The sequence below is a fragment of the Bos taurus genome, chromosome 9 (assembly GCF_002263795.3).
Source record: "Bos taurus isolate L1 Dominette 01449 registration number 42190680 breed Hereford chromosome 9, ARS-UCD2.0, whole genome shotgun sequence".
Taxonomy (NCBI): Eukaryota; Metazoa; Chordata; class Mammalia; order Artiodactyla; family Bovidae; genus Bos; species Bos taurus.
Window position 1 is genome coordinate 86,990,702 of NC_037336.1, and position 24,546 is coordinate 87,015,247.

The 24,546-nt window shown below is 42.1% G+C and overlaps 1 protein-coding gene and 1 pseudogene across 1 annotated transcript in view; both read right to left on the bottom strand.

The window, feature by feature from the left end:
• Positions 1-24,546, bottom strand: part of LRP11 (LDL receptor related protein 11) — a 57,461-nt gene that overhangs the window by 26,062 nt on the left and 6,853 nt on the right. The window contains 2 exon segments of the mRNA NM_001206831.1: positions 1,030-1,171; positions 21,547-21,704. Coding sequence (NP_001193760.1) covers positions 1,030-1,171; positions 21,547-21,704 — 300 coding nt within the window.
• LOC100299874 (nucleolar and spindle-associated protein 1 pseudogene) lies at positions 7,082-8,844 on the bottom strand (annotated as a pseudogene).

A 24,546-nucleotide genomic window follows, 5' to 3' on the forward strand; every position in this document is an offset into this window, starting at 1 on the left:
TCTGTGCTTCTGTGTAAAGTGTCCATGAAAAATTTTCAACAGTCCTTTTAAACTGATACATGCACTGTGTATGTTTTAATTTGTTTTAAATCTACCTCTTAGCCGCATTCTTTGAACATAGTATCAACTAGCCCACCCTCCTTTAAATGGGAGGGTGGTCCCCACCCTCTCCTGGGAAACCCAGATGTCTTTTATGAAACTGAGTCAAGGAAGGATGGGGCATCTCTAAGGTCCTGTGACTCACACAGTCTATTGTCATCCCTGGAGTGTAAAGTGTTCCCCTGCTTCACTCGGCAGTGTCACTTAACATGAAATATAGTCGAGCCTAGTTTTGTCATCATATTTTTATGATGACACATTTTTATTTTAAGATTTTCCCACTCAGCAACAGCTAAAAATAAAACAGAAGCACCCATTATATTGCCCAGTTAGGATATAAAATGGCAATTTTTTTTTCATGTGGACCATTTTAAAAGTTTTTTTTTTAATTGAATTTGTTACTATATTGCTTCTGGTTTTTTAAAAATAATTCTATTTACTTATTTTTGACTGGGCCGGGTCTTCACTGCTGCTCGGGCTTTTTCTCTAGCCGTGGTATGAGGGCTCCTCATCGCAGTGGCCTCTCTTGTTGCGGAGCACGGACTCCGGGGCGTGCAGGCTTCAGTAGTTGCTGCCGTGTGCTGGGTAGTTGTGGCTCCTGGGCACACCTTAGTTGCTCCGCCGCATGTGGGAATCTTCCCGGACCAGGGATAGAACCCGTGTCCCCTGCATTGGCAGATGGGTTCTTTACCACTGAGCCACCAGGGAAGCCCTTGCTTCTGTTCTGTGTTTTGGTGTTTTGCCCTCAAGGCATGTGGGCATCATAGCTCCCTGGCCAGGGATGGAACCTGCAATCCCTGCCCTGGAAGACGAAGCCTCAACCACTGGATGCCAGGGAAGCCCCTAAAATGCCAGTTTAACACCACCCTTCCATCCACAGCCTGGCCTCTGTTGGCCACTGTGAATGCGAGGGAAGGGCTTTCTTCTCACCTACTGTGGAGAAGGCCACGGGAAGCACGGTCACTGAGACGTTGTCGGAGCTCCTCTGCCCGGCGGTGTCCATCACAGTCAACTGAAAGGTGTATGCTCCTTCCCGCAGGTGGGACAGCTTCAGGGTTCCGGACTGAGGCACCTGATACCAAACAGGAAGCATCACAGTTAAGAGCCCGAAGCACAGAATCTGACATCTTCCTGAGCTGGAAATCAGTGCCATCCTTGCAGCAGTCCTATGATCCCCTTCTCCACTCCTGGTCCTAGGTCTCAGAATACTGATCACACACACTTTTGGCAGGCTGGCCAGGAGACTTGAGTTCCGGTGGGTTTGGGGCCTGACACCCCCTTTCTTTGGGAAACTTCCCTCCCACCCCCACCCACATGGTTGCAAGGGAAGGGTCATTATGACCCCTCCCTATGGCCACAGGGGTGCAGCTAAGCCAAAGGGAGTGGGTGGCCAGGCAGGTGGCCTGCCCAGAGGAGGTGGCTGGGCAGACTCTCGCTCTCTCTGACTCTGGCTCAGAATCAGGCAGGCTGTGCCAAGCGGCAGCTATGCGGCAGGTGCCTCCACTGTTTATTGCTTCGTGGGACTTAGACAGGAAAGCAGGGGAACTGGGGGCAGGTGATGACCACACCGGAGTGTGCTGATGGGAGCCCTGCAGCCTTGAGCAACGTGGTGTGAGAGAGAGAGGCTCTGTCCTCTGCCCCAGCTGGTCTGCCCGAGCGCAGACCTAAGACTGCCGAAGGCCAGCAGCCCGGGGGTTTGCTGCCCCAAGTGTACCGGGTGGATGGGAGGACTGAGTCAGAGTGTGGTTGTGACTAGGGGATGCTGAGTGAGGCCTAGATGAAGTTAATGGAGATTTTAAGAGACCAGGGAAGCACTGAGGCTGGGGGCTGGGTGGGGCATCCACACAGACATCAGCCTCACCCAAGCCCTGGTCTGAGTTTTGTGAAGGCGAGTGAGGTACTGGGCTTCTGGGTGTCAACTCTCAGCATGCCAGTGTCCAACTACACCTCAGCAGGCTGGGCCTTCTCCGGGAAGCCTCTTCCCAACGCTGGGGCTGGACGGACAGAGCACCCTCCTCTAAGGGGCCTGTCTGTTCACCTGGGCTCTGAAGGCTCCCTCTGGCCTTCCTAGGTACCTCCTCTCTGAGGCAGGAAAGACTGGATCCCGATCCAGACCTGGGAGCACACTAATTTCGGTCTTTTCAAATGAAATAACCCTTCCCTGCTTTCTTTCTTTGTGTGTGTGTGTGTGAGTTGACAATCTTCATTAAACGGCAGCTCTAGTTGTCCTTATTCACTTGGCAGGATTAATACGGTTTTTCAAAATAATTTTATTTATATATTGGTTGTACTGGGTCTTCTTGTCTTTTTGTAGTGTTTGTGGGGTTTTCGTGGTCACCTGATGTGAAGCGCTGACTCCTAGGAAAAGACCCTGATGCTGGGAAAGACTGAAGGCAAGAGGAGAAGGGGAGGTCAGAGGTTGAAATGGTTGGATAGCATCACTGACTTGATGGATATGAGTTTGAGCAAACTTTGAGAGATAGGAAATGACAGGGAAGCCTGGCATGCTGCAGTCCATTGGGTCACAAAGAGTTGGACACCACTTAGCCACTAAACAACAACAACAGCAACAACTGGGTCTTTGTTGCCGCTCAGGCCTTGCTCTAGTGGTGGTGCTCAGGCTTCTCACTGCGAAGGCTCTTAGGCGCATGGGCTTCAGTACTTGCAGCTCAAGAGCTCAAGTAGCTGCACATCACTCCCCCGGGGCTCTAGAGCATAGGCTCAGAAGCTATGGTGCATGGCATGTGGGATCTTCCCAGACCAGGGATCGAACCTGTGTGTACTGCATTGGCAGGTAGATTCTTCACTACTGAGCCACTAGGGAAGCCCCTTAATATGGTTTTTAATGATCCAAATTTCCCTCTGGCCCTTATGGGGCAAGAGCACTCTAGTAAATATAGCCGAGGTATGTAAAAGTTTGTCTCAAAAACTATTTCAGATAAATAGAGTTTGAAAAATCTGCTTAGAGGGGAAGGACAGGTATGTCAGATTTTGCAGCTCAGCTACCCGTGGGCATGATGACAATTGACTGTCTCCATGGGAAAGCTCTGAGAGCCGCTGGGTTTGGACACCAACAGAAAAGGTAGATGCTGACAACAGCTGGCAGAGACTGGATCTTGCCTGAAGGGCCTCCGAAGAAGGCTTTGCAATTGGCACCGGTCCACACCTGCAGGCCTTTCCTCTGTGAGCGGAAACTAAGTACAGAAACTTAATACCAAGAGCTTTGTGTGAGATTTAGTTTGATAACTGCAGAAGTCAACAAGATCCTGTTAGTCTCCTGTGAAAATTCTTCTACAAAAGGCTTCTTGCCCTTTCTTGTGCAGCAATCTGTTTAAAGAGTTTGCTGTTTCACCTTGTCTCCCAGACCCAGAGAGAAAAGGAAGCAAACACTTTGACTTTTGGATTTCCTCATTTCACATTGGTTTTTCCCTCTGTGGTTTTATTTCTTGGATGCAGAAAACTTTTTCAGGTTTTTAAGCTGTAAAAGGCAAAACACTAATTAGATTTGATTATTTTTTTAAGCTTTTTTTTTTTTTTTTTTGCATTAGTGATCTTAGTTCCTTAACCAGGGATTGAATGCCCTGCATTGGGAATGCAGAGTTTTAATTATTGGGCCACCAAGAAAGACTTCCCTGGTGGCTCAGACGGTAAAGCGTCTGCCTACAATTCGGGAGACCCGGGTTTGATCCCTGGGTCAGGAAGGTCCCCTGGAGAAGGAAATGGCAACCCACTCCAGTAGTCTTGCCTGGAAAATCCCATGGACGGAGAAGCGTGGTAGGCTACAGTTCATGGGGTCGCAAAGAGTCAGACATGACTGAGTCACTTCACTTTCCTTTGTGACATAGCTTGACATGCGCTTTTTTTTTTTTTTTTTAAATTGAGGTATAGTTGATGTACAATATTAGATAAATTTCAAGTGTATAACACAGTGAGTCAATAACTACTCCATTTATAGTTACTATAAAATATTGGCTATATTCTCTGTGCTGTACAATACATCTTTGTAGCTTATTTATTTTATACAAAGTAATCTGTACTTTTAATTCCCTGGTCCTTTTTAGTTTAGTTTTTTAGCTAACAAATGCTATCTTTCTTCAGCATCAATATAAGAATATATAGAACTGTGAGATAGATGATTTCCCTCCAAGCATCCAGGCATTTCTAGACGTCGCCTCACATTTATGACACTGGGAAGGATTTACACACATACACACATACACACAGATGTATATGCAGCATATCCAATTTTTGTTTGTTTTTGGCCAAGCCCCAGGGCGTCTGGGATTCCCTAACCAGGAATCGAACCACACCCATGTGCATTGGAAGCTCAGCGTCTTAGCCACTGGGAAGAACCACAACACACCCAATTTGTAACTTGAAAGTTACATTACCTTTAATAAAACAAAGAACTTCTAATCTCTGCCCAGGATCTGTTCTATAGTAACAGAGGCTTTGATGGTTGGACTCTGGCTAAAATCAATTTATAACTCAATCTGTTATTCTGGCTCTACTGCACCTCCCTAAAATAGTAATTTAGTGGCAAGGAACATACATTTGCATTTCTTTATATACCACACATATATACATACATGATTATTAGTACAACACTTGGTTACAAAACGAGTACTACCTCTCTATTCCCCTCACCCCCGACAGTTGCTTTTAAAGTATATAAGGCAATGGGCAAATTGTCATAAGTAGTGACAAGATGTCATACAAAATATTTCAGTAAGAAATTCCATTGAACCAATGAACGCAAAGGCATGCTAGCTTTCTGCCTCTTATCAACTTGCAAAACAGAGAACTCTGTTAGTGGTTTGAAGGCCATTAAGATCCTTGTTGTAATCCAATGCCATCTCCCAGCACACACACAGGCTGAAGGAGACACGGGGGCAGCTAAACTGACCAACAGAGGCCAGAACATAAACTGCTATTATTAATACAATTGTCTAGATAATTCAGGTTAACATGCTTAGGTTCTGTTCTTTAGTTACGTGTTCCTTTTTCTATTTACTTTTCATCACAGACATGACCCAAAATTTCATAAAAGAAGCAAAATGAACTCAATTTTCTGTATTTTCCTAGTCAAAAAAAGAGTAGTGAAAGTGTTAGCTGCTCAGTCGTGTCTGACTCTTTGCCTCTATCTCAGCCCAATCAGAGAATAATCATCTTCTTACAAACTTAGGAAGAAGGGCTAGAGGCACGAAGAAGCAGCATATAAAATCCAAGGGGTTAAGCAAACTTAGTTGCTGACAGTGTGTAGAAACATATGTAGACATAGAAATAGAGGAAATGGGGATGTCTCTGGTGGTCCAGTGGTTAAGAATCTTCCTGTCAATGCAAGGTACACAGGTTCAATCCCTGGTCTGGGAAGATTCTACTTGTCACGGGGCAAGTGAGCCCTCATGCCGTGACTACTGCAGTCCATGTGCCCTAGAGCCCATGCTCTAAGATGAGAGAAGCCACTGCAGTGAGAAGCCTGGGCACCAAAACGAAGAGTAGGCTTCACTTGCCACAACTACAGAAAGCCCTTGTGCAGCCATGAAGACCCAGTGTAGCCCAAAATAAAGGGTCTGCCTGCCAATGCAGGAGATGCAGGAAATGTGGGCTTGATCCCTGGGTTGAGAAGATCCCCTGGAGAAGGTATAGGCTACCCACTCCAGTATTCTTGGGCTTCCCTGGTGGCTCAGATGGTAAAGAATTCGCCTGCAATGTGGGAGACCTGGGTTTGATCCCTGGGTTGGGAAGATCCCCTGGAGGAGGGCATGGCCACCCACTCCAGTATTCTTGCCTGGAGAATCCTCATGGACAGAGGAGCCTGGTGGGCTACAGTCCGTGGTGTCACAAAGAGTTGGACATGACTGAGCAACTAAGGGCAGCAAAACACAGCATATGATTCCAAACTCCATGCTCGTAGTCACTGTAGAATCCTATCTCCGAGTTAGCAGAGCTTTTTTTTCTTTTAATATAAATTTATTTATTTTAATTGGAGGCTAATTATTTTACAATATTGTATTGGTTTTGCCATACATTGACATGACTCTGCCACAGGTATACATGTGTTCCCCATCCTGAACCTCCCACCTCCCTCCCCATCCCATCCCTCTGGGTCATCCCAGTGCACCAGCCCCGAGCACCCTGTATCATGCATTGAACCTGGACTAGTGATTCGTTTCACATATGATAATATACATGTTTCAATGCCATTCTCTCAAACCATCCCACCCTTGCCCTCTCCCACAGAGTCCAAAAGACTGTTCTATACATCTGTGTCTCTTTTGCTGTCTCGCATACAGGGTTACCATTACCATTTTCTAAATTGCATATATATACGTTAGTATACTGTATTGGTGTTTTTCTTTCTGGCTTACTTCACTGTGTATAATAGGCTCCAGTTTCATCCACCTCATTAGAACTGATTCAAATGTATTCTTTTTAATGGCTGAGTAATATTCCATTGTGTCTATGTACCACAACTTTCTTATCCATTCATCTGCTGATGGACATCAAGGTTGCTTCCATGTCCTGGCTATTATAAACAGTGCTGCGATGGACATTGGGGTACACGTGTCTCTTTCTTTCTTTCTTTTTTTTTTTTTTTACCGTGAGAAAAAATTTTATTCATGAAAATCTCAAGCCGTACAAAACACAGACACTCCACTCAGGTGCAACAAATATGAATATGATACTAAGCAACTCTAGTCTTTTCCATAAATGGAGTAAGATATCAGTTTGACAGAGCACAATAATCCTTAAAGCCGCAATCCCCAACTTTCAATATGGTCCTGTGTATTTCTAAATAAGCCAAGCTAGAATGAGCTATAGTTTTAAGAATACAGAGATACGTAATTGACAATTACATGAAGTACACAAAAGCTTAAATGAAACATTTCACATAGGTAAAATACTGATGTCTTATCAACCCAAATGGCTTACAGTTTCAGTAAGATTACTAGATTCTCTAGAGGATGAAGAGGTGGCCTTTCACAGCTTACCCTATCCATAACTTGTTACTGTTCAATTTCTACTAAAGTATGTGTTATAATTGGCTACCATAAATGCTTTTACCTAGAAGAGGACTGAAGTTCTGTTACTAGAGCCAGCAGAGGGCACTTGACTTTAAAAATCTAGGTCAAGAATCTATGATGGGTCTTTTGTAGAAAACTGAGCTAGTTGTATAGGGGCTTAGGTAAAAAGTATTTCAGAAGAGTTTGTGAGTTTTAAAGGTAATGTATTTTCAGGGATATAGCATGTGAAGAAGCCACAGGCACTACATATAGTATATGAACAAAGTTAAGAGCAGAAAAAGGTCTTTTGACTAAGAGGACAGTATAAAAATATTTACAAAAAAGGGTTAAGAGGAAAGAAATATTTACAGGATATTAAATTATGAACGTTCAGCTATAATGAGGCCCCTTCGAACTCCCAGGACCTTTTCTTTCTTCTCCTTTCGCTCCCGCTCATGTTTCTTTCGTTGCTCCTCCCTGGTCTGGAGACGAGGTTGTTTATAAGTTTTCTTGTGGAAGCTAACTCTGTTGACATGCTCATGTAGAGAATTGTTCTCTTTAGACTGTCCCCATGGTTTCAGTTTTCCTTTGTGTGGCTCATAGTTGAGAGGACGAGACAAATTTGCTTTGAGATCAAACACTGGTTTTTTATGGGAGATTGGAGTCTGCGCTGCTTCAGTTGTCAACTTGAATGGGGTAATAACAGCAACAGATTCACCCCTTGTGGTCTTTAACTTGTGTGTCCCGAGCACAGCCTGGCCTTTTGGGGTATTCCCAGACGTGGTCACATGTGGAGACTTTCTGGCTGGAGTCTTGGTCAGTGAACGCTTATGCTCATTATCTTTAGTAGCAGCTGAAAACCTGACATTCATCTTAGCTGCCAAGAGAGCAGAGCGCTTGGCTGACCCCTTCACACACAAGGTGCTCCGGCCTGCGTGGGGCTGGCCTTGCGAGCGCCGCTGGCTGCCAGGGGTACAAGCCACGGAGAGTCTTCCTCGGGCAGGAACTGGAGTTGCCAGCACTCCCTTAGTGACGGGCTGCCTCTTCAGTTCATTAAATGAATTGTGTTCTTCAAAATGTTTCTTTTTTCTCTCAACATATTGATCAATGGACTCCATTTCCTTAAAACGAGCCTCGTGAAGCTTCTTAAAGTTTGGAGTAGTGCTTGCAGTTTTATTTTTTCCAGGTTTGGAAAACCCATCTGTGTAGAGAGACTTCTTTCTTTTTGAAGGTACCCTTGGATCTTCATTACCATCTATTCCATGTTTTCCTGAGGACACCGTATTCTCATCTCCTTGACTCTCATTGGGTAGAGAAGGAACTTCTACAGCAGTTCTGAGAACCTGGTTTTCATGCTTTTCTTGATTCTGGGATTTAGTAGGGCCACATAGTTTTATCTTTGAATGATTCTGCAGATTGGGCACAGGTGGTAGCTTCTTTTCAGTTTGCACATTTCCATTTGCCTGCGAGTCAGGGCTCCTGTGGACAGTCTTACGCCTTCCTCTGGTTTTGGTGACATGGTCATCCGGCTCCCTCTCAGCTTGTTCCTGGCTGCTGGTCTGTATCTCAGGCTCATCACAAGAGGATGCAGAAGTTTGAATTTCATCCTGATTTTCATTTTCTTTTCTTGCTTCATTTTTGATGAGTTTTCCTGGCAGCTGTGTATGCCCAGGTTAGTGGAGCCCAGACTCTTGGCCAAGTTCTGCAGGTCATGTACTGGTAGTTCAGCTTCGATCATTTCAGCACGACCAAGGATCCGGTCCTATTAAAGAGTGCTCAACGCCAGGCGCCCCACGTGTCTCTTTCAATTCTGGTTTCCTTGGCGTGTATGCCCAGCAGTGGGATTGCTGGGTTGTATGGTAGTTCTATTTCCAATTTTTCAAGGAATCTCCACACTGTTCTCCATAGTGGCTGTACTAGTTTGTATTCCCACCATCAGTGTAAGAGGGTTCCCTTTTCTCCACACCCTCTCCAGCATTTATTGCTTGTAGACTTTTGGATAGCAGCCCTTCTGACTGGTGTGAAATGGTACCTCATTGTGGTTTTGATTTGCATTTCTCTGATAATGAGTGATGTTGAGCATTTTTTCATGTGTTTGTTAGCCATCTGTATGTCTTCTTTGGAGAAATGTCTGTTTAATTCTTTGGCCCATTTTTTGATTGGGTCATTTATTTTTCTGGAATTGAGCTGCAGTAGTTGCTTGTATATTTTTGAGATTAATTCTTTGTCAGTTGCTTCATTTGCTATTATTTTCTCTCATTCTGAAGGCTGTCTTTTCACCTTGCTTATAGTTTCCTTTGTTGTGCAGAAGCTTTTAAGTTTAATTAGGTCCCATTTGTTTACTTTTGCTTTTATTTCCAATATTCTGGGAGGTGGGTCAGAGAATCCTGCTGTGATTTATGTTGGAGAGTGTTTTGCCTATGTCTTCCTCTAGGAGTTCTATAGTTTCTGGGCTTACATTTAGATCTTTAATCCATTTTGAGTTTATTTTTGTGTATGGTGTTAGAAAGTGTTCTAGTTTCATTTTTTTACAAGTCATTGACCAGTTTTCCCAGCACTTGTTAAAGAGATTGTCTTTTCTCCATTGTATATTCTTGCCTCCTTTGTCGAAGATAAGGTAACCATAGGTGCGTGGATTTATCTCTGGGCTTTCTATTTTGTTCCATTGATCTATATTTCTGTCTTTGTGCCAGTACCATACTGTCCTGATGACTGTGGCTTTGTAGTAGAGCCTGAAGTCAGGCAGGTTGATTCCTCCAGTTCCATTCTTCTTTCTCAAGATTGCTTTGGATATTTGAGGTTTTTTGTATTTCCATACAAATTGTGAAATTATTTGTTCTAGTTCTCTGAAAAATACTATTGGTAGTTTGATAGGGATTGCATTGAATCTATAGATTGCTTTGGGTAGTATACTCATTTTCACTATATTGATTCTTCCGATCCACGAACATGGTATATTTCTCCATCTATTTGTGTCCTCTTTGATTTCTTTCACCAGTGTTTTATAGTTTTCTATTATAGGTCTTTTGTTTATTTAGGTAGATATACTCTTAAGTATTTTATTCTTTTCGTGCAATGGTGAATGAAATTGTTTCCTTAATTTCTCTATTTTCTCATTGTTAGTGTATAGAAATGCAAGGGATTTCTGTGTGTTGATTTTATATCCTGCAACTTTGCAGAGATTTAAAGCCTTCTGCATTCTTATTCCAAGAATCATTTCTTAGAAAGACCTGACCCACAGCTCATGCACAAAGCAGCTGCCTGTTGTGATCTAAAAAGGTCAGATACTCCTTACACACACACACACACACACACACACAGTCCTTTAAAACCTCTAAAAGCTCTCCCCGACCCCTATCCTCACCCCACTACCGACACAAAAATGGAAATGCCAGGACCTATGAAAGAAGAGTGACAGGAAGTCAGGTTTAAATGCAAGAAGACCTGGAAGCCCAGTGATGCCAGAAGCCTATTGTACTGTAAATTTAGTGTTCCCGACCAGGAAAGAGACTTCAAAGCTCCCGCTGCTATTGGAGTAGAGCTTTCACAACTCAGCTTACTCAGTTTATTTTTCATGAGGTAATACCTATTCTTTCCCCAGGGAGATTATTTTTAAACCTTTTCTAACAAGTATTTTTTCTTAAAGAAAAAAAAAGCAGTTAAATATTGAAGGCTTTGAGCTACTGTGTAAAAAAAATTCATGCCTAAAGACTAGTCTACCTCAAGGCTCCAGGTTAACTTTGAAACAAAACAGGTATGAATTACTCATCTATTATGCTCTCATGTATCTTCCTTTTTAAGTGGAACAGTAAATCCTAGAATTTGCTGTGGTTTGGGGGGTAGGTTGTGTTTTTTTTTTACTGACTGACATCACCCTTCATTCTTGAAACAAGATACAAAGAAATCCTTAAAACCACCACGGACTACTCATACATATGCACCAACTTATCCCCAGATGTTTCTTCGGAAATTTGCAGCCTTGATAATCTTCTGTGTCTCAAAAATGTCCTGTGGGCTGCTGTAACTTTTTTTGTCCTTTATTAAAATTTTAAGGTGAATAAAATAGCTGAGAGGCAGTAATGTAGGTGAAATTTTGCTGAGGTCCATATCTGTTCTGGTGCCCTGACACATGGTGGTTTTTTTTTGCTTCTCTGTCTCCCCTTCTGTCTTTGCTATCACCCCCTGCTGCTGCTGCTAAGTCGCTTCAGTCGTGTCCAACTCTATGTGACGCCCCCGTCCCTGGGATTCTCCAGGCAAGGAAACCACTATTCTCTGGTTTTTCAGTGTCAAAACCCACACTTTTGGGTGGCTTCCTTGATGATCCAGTGGTTAAGAATCTGCCTACCAGTGCAAGGGTGCTTAGTCACTCAGTCGTATCCAACTCTTTGCAACCCCATGGACTGTAGACTGCCAGGCTCCTCAGTACATGGGATTCTCCAAGCAAGAATACTGGAGTGGATTGCCATTCCCTTCTCCAGGGCCAATACAAGGGACACGAGTTCAATTCCTGGTCTGGAGAGATCCTGTGTGTCTCAGAGCAACTTGGCCCGTGTGCCACAACTACTAAGCTCATGTCTAGAGCCTGCAGGGTGCAACTCCTGAGAACACACATCAACGACTGAAGCCCGCACATGCTAGAGCCCATGCTCAGCAACAAGAGAAGCCACCGCAATAAGAAGCCCAAGCACCACAAGGAAGAGTAGCCCATAAATAAAATAAATGTCTTAAAAAAAAAAAAAAAAAAAGAAACTGCACTTTTTAAAAAGTCCTGTTTAGGAAAAAAAAAAGAGAGAGAGAGAGAGAGGAAAAAGCACTGTCCAGAAACCAGTGGAAAAATGATGGTCCTCAAATGAATCAGTGGAACTCTGTTTCCTTGGGTGATTACAAAAGGGGACTGTGTGGGACTTATAAAAGTGCCATTGTTGCTTCTAAACTTACCAAATCTGTTAATTAATTCCAAAAGAAACATATTATTCTTGGATCTCCAGAGGGGTGTGTGTGGGTGTGAAGCGGAGAGTGTCTGGAAACCAGTGCAAAACTGGTGGTCCCCAGGAAATGAATCAGTGGAACTATAACTTTCCTTGGGTCAATACAAAAGGGGCCTGAATGGGACTTACTTACAAAAGTGTCACTGTTTCTTTCAAACTCACTGTTGGTTAAGGTTACTAAATTTAAGTAATTCTGAAATAAACACATTATCCTGTATCTCCAAAAGGGGGAAAAAAAAACCATACTGTTTTGACTGATCTGGGGTGGCCTCTGCCTGCAATCAAGGGCTTTGGTTCTAGAGACTGAGGTTGCGGCACAGCAGTGAGAGCTGAATCCTAGACACTAGACCAGAGGTCAGGGACAAGGCCCTGGCCCTTTGGCTTGACAGAAAAGAATTCCCACAAAGACAGAAAGTAGTGAAACAAGTGTTTATTAGGAAGAAAAAGAATACAGTACATGTGGATGGACACATGGCAGTCAGAGAGAGAGTCACGCCCTAGTGGCAGTCTGAATCACTTTTATGGGATATTTTTTCATTTGGGTGTCCTTTGGCTGATCATTTTGATTTGCCTGGTTGAGAATCCATATTAGGAATATTTCAGGATCCTCCCATGCATGCACGCACATCTCTCAGGCAAGATGGATTCCACCGAAGAGGTCTATGGGTAGATTTGACATCACTCCCCTTTTGACCTCCAAGGAGCTTTCTAGTTGGGAGGGTCTCCTTGATTTCAAGAATGAGAAATATGTAATATGTGGTCTCTAATCTTTTATCTGGGCAGGGGCCCAGCCTCCTCTCTCGATGGTCCCTCTATGATATTTTGGAGTTTCTGTCCACAGGGAACAAACTCCAATGCTCACCCTGGGTGTGTGTGTAGGGGGGTGGGGGTGGGGGACATGAGGTGGGGCGTCCATCTATCTCATACCTCAAGACCAGAGTTCGGAGGATTTCCTCCACAGGCACTGGAGGTATGAGGTTTTGTTCCCTGTTAAAGGCCTTCTGGGCACTGTTGAACACAGGGAGTAAGTATTTGGGGTTCCTTGGGAGAATCTCTAAGAGAACATTACCCAGGCATGAACATAATCTGTCTGGGTACAAGACAGGATTACCAGAGACCATGTGGATACCATCGAAGAAAAGATGATCTCAGAATAAATAGAATAACACGCTTTTTGACTGTTTACTCTGTGCTACTCACTGTTCCAGGGGTCTTATTTGCATTTGCATTTCATCCTTTCATCACAGTAATAATGTTAGGAGAACCACTGACTGAAACCGCCCACTCACTCTGGCCATGTTCAACAATAATCACTTGCATGAGTTGCCCTACAGTAGTAAGGAACGTGGAACCTATTGAACTACCTCCAACTGAAAGAATTCAGCAAAGGTCAGAAGGAGAGAGTAGATGCCAGTCCATATGTCCTACCGTGTGTGTGTGTGTGTGTGTGTGTGTGTGTATGCTGTCACTTCAGTTGTCTCCAACTCTGTGTGACCCCACGGACGGCAGCCTGCCATACTCCTCTGTCCATCGGATTCTCCAGGCAACAATACTAGGGGGGTTGCAGTGTCTCTTTATGTCTCCTGCATTGGCAGGCAGGTTCTTTACCACTATGTCCTACCAACCTCCCAGAATCCTTCTCGCTGGAATCCATCTTGGCTGAGAAATCCCTGTGCTACCAGGAAGGACCCTGAGTCAGAATGATTGGCCAGAGACAACCTGGAAACTAATCCCATCACCATAAAGGCCAAGACTGTGAGCCAAGTGGCAGAGCAGTTCTCATGGGTCCCCTTATCCTGCTGTTCTCCACCCAGGTGCCCCTTTCCAGTGAGTTCTCTTACTCTGTCAGCACCTGTGTCTCCTTGGGACATTTGTGCCCAAGTGTTAGACAAGAGCCCAGTCTTGGGCCATGGAAGGGTGTCCCTGTTCATGCAACGATAATACCTTGAAAGAGGGCTTTTGTTATCCCATCTGGCACAGGGAAGTGGTGAATCGAGGATTCAAAAACCAAAGCCAAGCAGAGGCTGTGTTAGAATTTCTCTTTGATTCACTGTTAAACTGACTCACTGAGGGAGGAAAGAAATATTTGAAATGTGATAGGAAGCTTTCTCAGTTATTTATTAATATCATTTCTCTTTTTAAAATTTAGAAACAGTTTACTCCCCTTCGCTCCTCTACCCCTACCCCATGGTCTAGAATATCTAGGATAACTTTTATTAAAGGGATTTACAGTTTGTTTCATGAAGACTAGATATTGTCCAGTAGCCAAGAAAAAACAATAGGTGATATGTGTCTAGGATCTACTTTGATGAGATACAAAGTAATTGTTAGATAGCTCTTAGCGGCCCTTCCTAACATCAGTGTGAGGCCAGAGTGTGGAACAATGCTGATCTTGCTAGGAAGGATGATAAAAATTTGAGGGTTAAAAGGGAAGTTTTTTGAAAGGTTAGCAAAATAGTCAATCATTTTTTTTTTAAAGGAGCCAATCAATTAGCGAGTGTTAGCATCCTAGTGAGCACAAAGTATAGTTCTAGGCTTCAGGAGATAAAGGGAAAAATTTTTAAGAAAGGAAGAAAGAAAGATAAGAAGGAAGAGGAAGGACAGAAGGAAGAAGAAATGGAAGAAGGAAGAGAGGAGGGAGGGGAGGGAAAGAGGAAGGGGGAGAAATCCTGGTAGCATACAAATGACTGAAATCCCTATCCACTCTTCACTCTGTCCCTCATTGAAAATAATTCTAAAGAAATCTTTCATAATCCTTATAAATTCTGCTGTGATAGTATAGATTTTATATATTTTCTTGACCTGTTATCAACAAACATAATTGAAAAACAGAAGACAGATATAGTTATTAATAGCCTTTACTCTTCAAAGATCACATGGGTTTTCTGGAACTTTGTGTATTGGTTAAACAACCCAGGCTGCCTTGAAAACCCTGCTAACTAAATGTTTAGAAAGTCTTTTAATATGTTTTTAAATATTCTCCTTAACATATATGATTCTTTCCTTTTATGGTCATTTTCAGTATTGACCCAGATTATTTCCCAGGCAATCTGACTGAGGAGGGGTAAACCACAAAACATCTACGTAAGACAGAAGACAATTTGAAATTTGACATTTATTTTGTGTTCTCTTTCCCCTAGGACAAAAAGTCAATATTCTTCTTTCTATTATGTTCCTTTACCAGAAAACATTTTCTCTAAGCCTCAGTTTTAAAATCCTATTTTAATCCATTTAAGGGGATCTAAAAATGAGATTAATTAGGAGACTAATCATTCAGTCTCATGAAACTTGAGTTTTATTAAGAGGGACCCATGTATCTGTTTGCTCAAGACAGTCTCAGTTTATCTCTGTGGTCCTGGTGTAATTATTATTTCCACTTCCCAAACATGTTTCAAAGTAGATAATACACCTATATGTTTGTAAAAATTAATTATTTATAGCAGACACACCAGTGTGCAATTGGTTTTAAGTTAATAATGAAGTTATTAGTGTAAACAACATCCATCCTTTAGTAGGCTTCCGTTACCTGTGGCTCCACCTGCAATGCAGGAGACACGGGTGGGGAAGATTCCCTGGAGAAGAGAATGGCAACCCACTCCAGTATTCTTCCTGAAGAATCCCCATGGACAGAGGAGCCTGGCGGGCTACAGTCCGTGGAGTCACAAAGAGTCAGACACGACTGAGCAACTAACACTTTCAGTTTAGCTCAATTTTCCACATCTGATGAGTGGAAATCAATCTACAGATTTATGAATTTCAAATCTCCCTGAACATTGTCATATTCTGTATCATATTTTACATTCTGACTTCAGATTTAACGTATTACATTAAATAATCATGAAACTCAGCAACATATAATGGACTATCTGAAAAAAGTGTCTTCTTACATTTAAGAATGTGTTACAGAATAATATTCAGTTAAACGGATGTAGAATATCCTGTTAGAAAGCAGAAAATATGTAACTTTAAAGTCGGAAACCTCTTGGAATTCCCTAGTGGTCTGGCGGCTAGGGCTTGGCACGTTCACTGCTGTGGCCTGGGTCTAATCCCTGGTCAGGGAACTAAGATCCTGAAAGCTGCATGGGTCAGCCAAAGCACAAAACAAAACAAACAGATCCTCTTGGTCATGGCCAGTCATCTCTCTTACTCATTTTCTTCATAAATGAGGAAACCATATGAGCTTTTCCATAAGAATATGAGCTTTTCCTTATACTTAGTCCATTTAAAGTGCTGAGAACAATACTGGACACATACCAGATGCTAAAATAAGGTTAGCTATTAATTTTATCATAATTAAGGTGGCAGCATAATTCTTCTTAAGATGGAGAACCTCATTTATTTTTGTTTTTTGGAGACCTAAATGGGTGATTTGGATGTGAAAGGATAGGTCCTAGAAACTGGTCTTAAAGTATTGCGAAACAAAGCGAGGGTTGACTATTGTACTATGGAAGATGAGAAAAGGGGTGAGAATTCTGCAGATAGTGAAGAGAGGGGAGGGCTCAAGAAGGGGTTGGGATAGGCACTCAGTGGAAAGCCTGACCAATGAGAGTTGAGTTACCTTTGAGGGCATTCATGAATGTCTCATGAATATATATTTATATATATTATAGTATATATAAATATATATAATTATATATATTTTATATAATTATATATATAATTATATAATATACATTATAGTATATATAATTATATACTATATATATACTATATATATTATATATATAGTATATATATATAAATATATAATTATTTACAACTATATTTATATATTAATATAATATATAAAATACATAATATAATTATATAATATATACAATATATATTTATATGTATAATATTTTATATATAAATTATTTATAAATAATTATAAATAATCACTATAAGACAGTTGCAATTTGAGAGCAAATAGCTCCTCTATTGCAGGCTTTGTTGCTAGATGGTGGCTTTATAGTCTTAAGTCTATGTGCTATCACTGTTATAACTTGGCTAGGGAATTGGTCCACAATTTCCTCTTTTTTCTTTCCTTAGTTCTTCTAACCAGAGATGGAATCCCCACCTCCTGCAGTGGAAGTGCAGAGTCTTAACCACTGGACTGCCAGGGAAGCCCCACGCATTTTCCTCTTTAGTCAGCCTTAAATGCCTAATTTTGTTACTTCTTTATAAACACCTTCAGTAAATTTAATACTGAATCATAAGCATTATTTTTATTTGGCATTCATACACACAATTCATAATCTACAGAATAAAGCTTTTCATAGCAACTGTGAAAATCTAGGTGATCATAGAGACAGATTTGCAATTGCTTGACCAAATATATCCATGAGTGCCAGTTAATAGTCAGCGTCCACCTGAAGGGAACTCTCATAGAGGTCTGATCGGTGGCTTGTTCATGCACCTTTTCTGATCAATCTTGAAAGTAAAAGTGAAAGTGTTAGTCGCTCAGTTGTGTAGGATTCTGTGACCCCATAGTGTGTCCATGGAATTCTCCAGGCAAGAATGTGGGAGTGAGTTGTCCTTCCTTCCTCCAGGGGATCTTCCTGACCCAGGGACTGAACGTGGGTCTCCTGCACTGTTGCTGCTGGTGCTGGTTTCTTTACTGTCTGAGCTACCAGAGAAGCCCTCTTTAAGGCTTAAGATTTATCAATCTTAATTTTCAGAAATTCAGTAAAAATATATTAATTTTGCAGCTGACACAATGCACAGAGGAATAATAAACACTGGGTTGGCAAAATGTTCATTTGAGTTTTTCATCAGGTTTAGTATCTTACAGAAAAACCCAAACAAAATTTTTTTTTTAAACTTTAAATTTTGTATTGGGATATATAGCCAGTTAACAATGTGACAGTTTCAGGTGAACAGTGAAGGGACTCAGCCAAGCCCAATATAATGGATGATACTCAAAGTTCAAAAATTATTTCTGTTGTAGCTGAAAACTACACTTAAGTATAAAAAGGATAAACATATGGCCTTGCAGTCAGGTTCAATAAATCAATTACACAAACATAGAATGGGGGAGACCTCAAGATGGCTATTTGTGTGGAAAGATGAAGTAGGCTTTAGATGTTCCTTCTAATGGAAAGCTCAACATTAACCTACCCTGGAGGAGGAAATGGCAACCCACTCTAGCACTTGCTTGGAAAATCCCATGGACAGAGGAGCCTGGCGGGTTACAGTCTGTGGTGTCACAAAGGGATGGATGGACATGACTCAGCATGCATATTTGTAGTTTCTGATGGAAAGCTCAACAGGAACCTATAGTGAGAAGCAGATACTAAAATAGTTTATGTAAATGAATCTTCATTAATAGAAGTGAGACAATGTCTGGATCACAGGAGGTAATAGTCTGTCAAGAAGAACCACAGTTTAAGTATGGGTTTCAATTAGGGGGTTCAGATTTTAAGAGGGGCATGAATGAACCTGAGAAAATCTAAAAAAGGCTGGATGGTGGACAGTCTAAGAGCCAATTCATATGAGGAACATTGCAAGAACTGAGAGTGTTGAGTTCTGAGAAGACCATTTTCAGTGGTGACGTTCATTAAAAAAACAAAAACAAAAAAAAAACGAACTTTAATTGCTGCTGCATAGACTAAAAAGATGTGTTCAGTGCTTTTCCAAAAGGAAGACCCAACATAGTTGCATAGAAGTAACAGGGAGGCACATGTATTGGCCCAGTAATGAGAGCTGATTAAAGATGTCATAGGACATGACGCGAACTAGTGAGCTTTCATCTCTGGAAATACCAGGCAGGCTGGATGACCACTAGAAAGGAGGTGAAAGCAGGGCCTCTTGTATGGATAGGAGACTGGGTAAGATGCTGGTCAAAGGTCTGGTCCAATTCTAAGACTGTATAGTCTTTGGATAAATCAACGTGCTTAAATCAGTCTTAAGGGACTAGCTGATTACTGTTCTTATTTTCATCCCAAGAGAAGAGAAATCAGTATTTCCTCACAGTGGGAAGAGCCTGTGAAGATGTAGGAAGGAGAAGACAGCCACCTGCAAGCCAAGGAGAGAGGCCTTAGAAGATAGCAGACCTGCTGACACCTTGACCTTGGACTTTCAGCCTCTAGGACTGTGAGAAATACATTGTTTAAGGCATCCAGTCTGTGGTATTCTGCTATGGTAGCCCTGGCAAACCAACACAGATTTTTCTCCACCTTCTCTGATTGGAGTGATTGGATGAAGTTTATCTGCCTAAGCCAGGAAATACTCTTATCTACAAAGAGGCCCAGCAGGGTTAATACAAAGCCACTTTCCTAACAACTGAAGACTCTGTTTATACAGCAATTCAACGTTTGGGTATTTATCTGAAGGAAACAGAAACACTAACTTGAAAAGACAAATAAGACTTCCCTTGTGGTCCAGTGGTTAAGAATCTGCCTGCCATGCAGGGGACACGGGTTCAATCCTTGGTCCAGGAAGACTCCATGTGCCATGCGGCCACAAACTGAGCCCATACTGCAACTACTGAAGCCAGGTACTCTAGAGCCTGTGCTCCACAACAAGAGAAGCCCCTGCAATGAGCACCCTTGCACTGAAACTAGAGAGTAGCCCCTGCTTGCCACAACTAAAGAAAGCCCATGCACAGCAAGGAAGACCCAGAGCAGCCAAAAATAAAATAAATAAAATTTAAAAAGGATATATGCACCCCATGTTCACTGCTGTGTTATTACAATAGCCAAGATATGGAAACAGCCTAAACGTCCATCAACTGATAAGAGCATAATGAAAATTCGGTGTACAAAAAGAAGGAAATCTTGCCATTAGCAACAACATGGAGGGTCCTTGAGGTCATTATGGTCAGTGAAATAAACCAGACAGAAAAATTAAATACTGTATGATCTCACACTTACATGGAATCTAAAACAAACAAACAAAAAACCCCAAACCAAGCTCAGAGATACAGCGAACAGACTGGTGGTTGCCAGAGGCAGGGGGCAGGACTGGGTGAAAGGAGTCAAAAGGTACAAATTTCCAGTTATAAAATAAATAAGCCATGGGATGTAATGTACAGCATGGTGATTTCAGTCAATAACACTGTCTCTTATTTGAAAGTTGCTAACAAAGGTCCATCTAGTCAAGGCTATGGTTTTTCCAGTGGTCATGTATGGATGTGATAGTTGGACTGTGAAGAAAGCTGAGTGCCGAAGAATTGATGCTTTTGAACTGTGGTGTTGGAGAAGACTCTTGAGAGTCCCTTGGACTGCAAGGAGATCCAACCAGTCCATTCTGAAGGAGATCAGTCCTGGGTGTTCTTTGGAAGGAATGATGCTAAAGCTGAAACTCTGGTACTTTGGCTACCTCATGCGAAGAGTTGACTCATTGGAAAAGACTCTGATGCTGGGAGGGATTGGGGCAGGAGGAGAAGGGGACGACAGAGGATGAGATGGCTGGATGGCATCACCTACTCGATGGACATGAGTTTGAGTGAACTCTGGGAGATGGTGATGGACAGGGAGGCCTGGCGTGCTGCAATTCATGGGGTTGCAAAGAGTCGGACACGACTGAGGGGCTGAACTAAACTGAACTGAACTGAACTGAAGAGAGTAAATCATAACAGTTGTTACCACAAGAAAAAAAAATTGTAACTTTGTGTGGTGACAGATGTTAACTAGACTTACTATGATGATCATTTCACAAGTCATGATGTCCTACATCTGAAACTGATATAATGTTGCATGTCAGTTACATCTTAACTGAGTGTAGGTAGGCACTGGACAAGAGGCTCATTCCCATCAGCTGCAATTCCAGCCCAGGTAAGCCTTATGAAAATCAGTGAGGAGCACTTGATAGGAGGGCTTAATGTCAAACTCCCCTCACTTAATTAACTCAACTAACTCAGGTAGGCCTAATGCTAAGTGAGAAGCTTGCTTTCTGGATCATGTGAACAGTAAGTTCATTTTGTTGTTATTTTCCTCTCTATGCTCTTTTGTATTCTTGATATTTTCTACTTGGGCTGTGAACTGAAACAAAGAAGAAAGGAAAATATATAATGCTTTTAACATTTCTTAAATGTTTTAAAAACATTTTTTAATCCGAGTCAATAAAACAAAGCATGAGTCTTTCTCCTTGAAGGTTTTATGTGCTCTGGAGAAGTTGACAAAAAAGCAAGAATGAAGGTAAGCTTTAAAACACATGGCCAGGGTCTTCCCTGGTGGTCCAGAGCTGAGGACTCCATGCACTCACTGCCAAGGGCCTGGGTTCTATCCCTGGTTGGGAGGCTGAGATCCCACAAGCTGAACAGTGTGGCCAAAAAAATAAAATAAGAACAAAACACATGGTCAGGATCACTGTTTACTCAGAAGAAAAGTAAATTCATATAACAAGACACCTTTTCAACAATCATTTTTATGCTTTCTCCACACTGCTGCCAATTTATAGACATTCGAGGACTGTAAGTAGAAAGATCACTTTGCTGAAACATTAGTTTTCTTTATTACAACATGAATTACCTTCATGTCCACTGTCGGGTCACCTTGCAGCAGTGTCCACTCATACTGGACGATGGCGTGGTCATCTGTGCTTTCTCGGCCATCCAGAATCACGCCATCTGTGGGCAGATGCAAAACCACATCCTGCCCAGCCTTGCTGAGTGGAGGCTCGTCCTTTTCTGTGAAAGAAAAGAAATAATTCATAGGAGAAATGATTCCCTATTTTTTCTCATTTATTATGAGAGGTATTTTTGCCAAGAGTATGTATAGCAACTGAAAGTTATTTTCTTATTTTCATTGCAATAAATTAAATCTGGAAAGTTAAGGCAAGTTCTTGGATTCACATAAAATTCACATAGAAATTCTTGGAATCCAATTTTCATCTAGGAAAACAGAAGAGATTCACAGCTTCTTACTAGTTTTTCTAAGGGAAGCTGATACAGAATTTGAGATACCCTAAAATATTAATAGCAAACAAGTGTGTATTGATATTTAGCTTTTCTCCTTCATAGTAATTCTCACTGTGTCCACTAAATATTAAACATGATGGACAGCCACTCCAGGGATGGTTGATAGAAGCCATCAGATACAGAAAACATTCCTAAGAGCAGAATTGTGGATATTTTACGTGATTTAAGCATCCTATTAGTAAACTTATGCAAATGCACATATATTTTGATGAAGCTTAGTAATTTCTATTTTGATGTGGACCATTGTTAAAGTCTTCATTGAATTTATTATAGTATTTCTTTCGTTTCATGTTTTGGTTTTTTAGCCATGAGGCATGTGGGACTTAGATCCCCGAGCAAGGATCAAAACTGCACACACACCCGCCCCACCCCCACCCCCCACCCCCGCATTGGAAGGTGAAGTCCTAACCACTTGGCCACCAGGGAAGTCCCCAAAACTTAGTAATTTAGCTGGGAAGAAATAACTCTGCAGGCTTTTGTAATACATCCTTCTTGGCATCCACTATTCCACTATCTCCTTCCTCCTCTAGCACCAAAACTTGATCTGAATTTTGGGCTGGACTTCCTTAACTTATTTTGAATGATGTTGTTAAGACAGTGCTCTCCTTCTGCACAGCTGAAGTTGCCCCTCAAGCAAACTTCTAAGGGCCAATCCAGATACCCACTGCCTTGAAGAGGAAAAGTTAAAGTTTTACATACCCTCCTTCTCCTGCCTCTGTAACTCAGCTTGCCCCTTGCAAAGTCTAGATCACATAGGTCACATAGTCTCAGAAAGTGGGGACTTGCAATACTAGGAATTGGAGCTTATTTCGCTCACCCTTGTTCTGCTCTTTGCAATCACTCAGCCCCTGTAAACCTGCTTAACCATGCCTGTTCAGGTCAGGCATCCCCCTCCTCATCGTGACCACTGTTCCCCCACATGAGAAACCCCTTAGTTTAAACCAGCCTATTAACAGCTAGTGTTGCTCACTACAGTCTGTCTATAAAAACTCTGTAATCCCTTTGTTCGGGGCTCAGAGCTTAGAGTGTTAACTCCTCTGGGCCCGCTGGCTTAATAAACCTGAGTTCTCCAACTCTCCAAGTGTGGTGCTTGGTTTCTTGAGTACTGGTTTCTGCAACAGCCTGACAGTTGAAGCTAGCAGTAATCCTATTATTTTCTCAGACTGCAAGGAGATCAAACCAGTAAACCTGAAAGGAAATCAGCCTTGATTGATCATTGGAAGGACTGATGCAGAAGCTGAAGCTCCAATATTTTGGCCACCTGATGCAAAGAGCTGACTCATTGAAAAAGACCCTGATGCTAGGAAAGGTTGAGGGCAGGAGGAGAAGGGGACAGCAGAGGATGAGATGGTTAGATAGTAACACTGACTCAATGGACATTAGTTTGAGCAAACTCCAGGAGATGGTGGAGGACATCCCACCATTGCAAGCATGGATGGCATGCAGCAATCCATGGGATCACAAAAAGCTGAACATGACTCAGCGACTAACACAAGGAATCAGCACATTTGCTGTTGCCAAAGGGTACATATTCCTATTGAGAAAATGAGTCCCATTTTTACAGTCACTTAAAACAATGAGTAATCAAATTATGCCACATAAGCAACCCCTGTCTTAGAAGACAATTGGTCTGTTTTTTACCCCTTGAGCAAAGAGCCAGTGCCTGATGACTTTATTCTGCTTCTCTCAGGGAAGCAGAGAGATGACAACTGCTTTACTAATAGGCCCTCTTTTAGTTTTATAGAGAACTTTCCTTTGCCTCTGAAAGGTTCATCACTTTCCACGCAATGGTTTACATTACAATTCTGGAATCTTTTGTGCCTTGCTGAAAAGCTTGTGGGATCTTAGTTTCCCAACCGGGATTGAACACTCACCCATTGCGGAAGTGGAAGAAGAGCAGAATCCTAACCCCTGGACTGCCAGGGAAGTCCTAGGCCCTGAAAGGTTTACCCAAAAATATTTAAGATGGAAAAATCAGATAAGCTTGGAAATACTGCACATGTTATAAAACTAGTCCTGGCCCTCCTGGAAGAAAAAAAAAGTCACTGTAGTCATTTACTTTTCTTTAGGGAAGCTTAAAGATATGGTTTATGAACACAGTGAAATCTCCATATCCTCTAAATTGGTCATTGTATCAGAAATAATAGAATTGTATTCCCTCCTCAGTTTAAGTCCAGGCAAATTACACTGTATAATGTATTTAAAAATAAGTCAGAGCTGGGACTTCCCTGGTGGTCCCATGGTTAAAAAATCTGCTTGCCATGGAAGGGGACATGGGTTCGATCCCTAGTCTGGAAACTAAGATCCCACAAGCAGTGGGGCAACTAAGCTCATACACCGCAACTACTGAGCCCTAGAGCCAGAGAGCCTGAGCTCTGCAACAAGAGAAGCCACTGTAATGGGAGGCCCGTGCACTGAAACTAGAGAAAGCCCGCATGCAGCGATGAAGAACTAATACGACCATAAATAAACATGTAAGTAAATAAAATCTTAAAAATAAAGCAACCCAAAGCGATTTGGCTTAGGCGACTTAAGCCAGAAACAGGTCTTA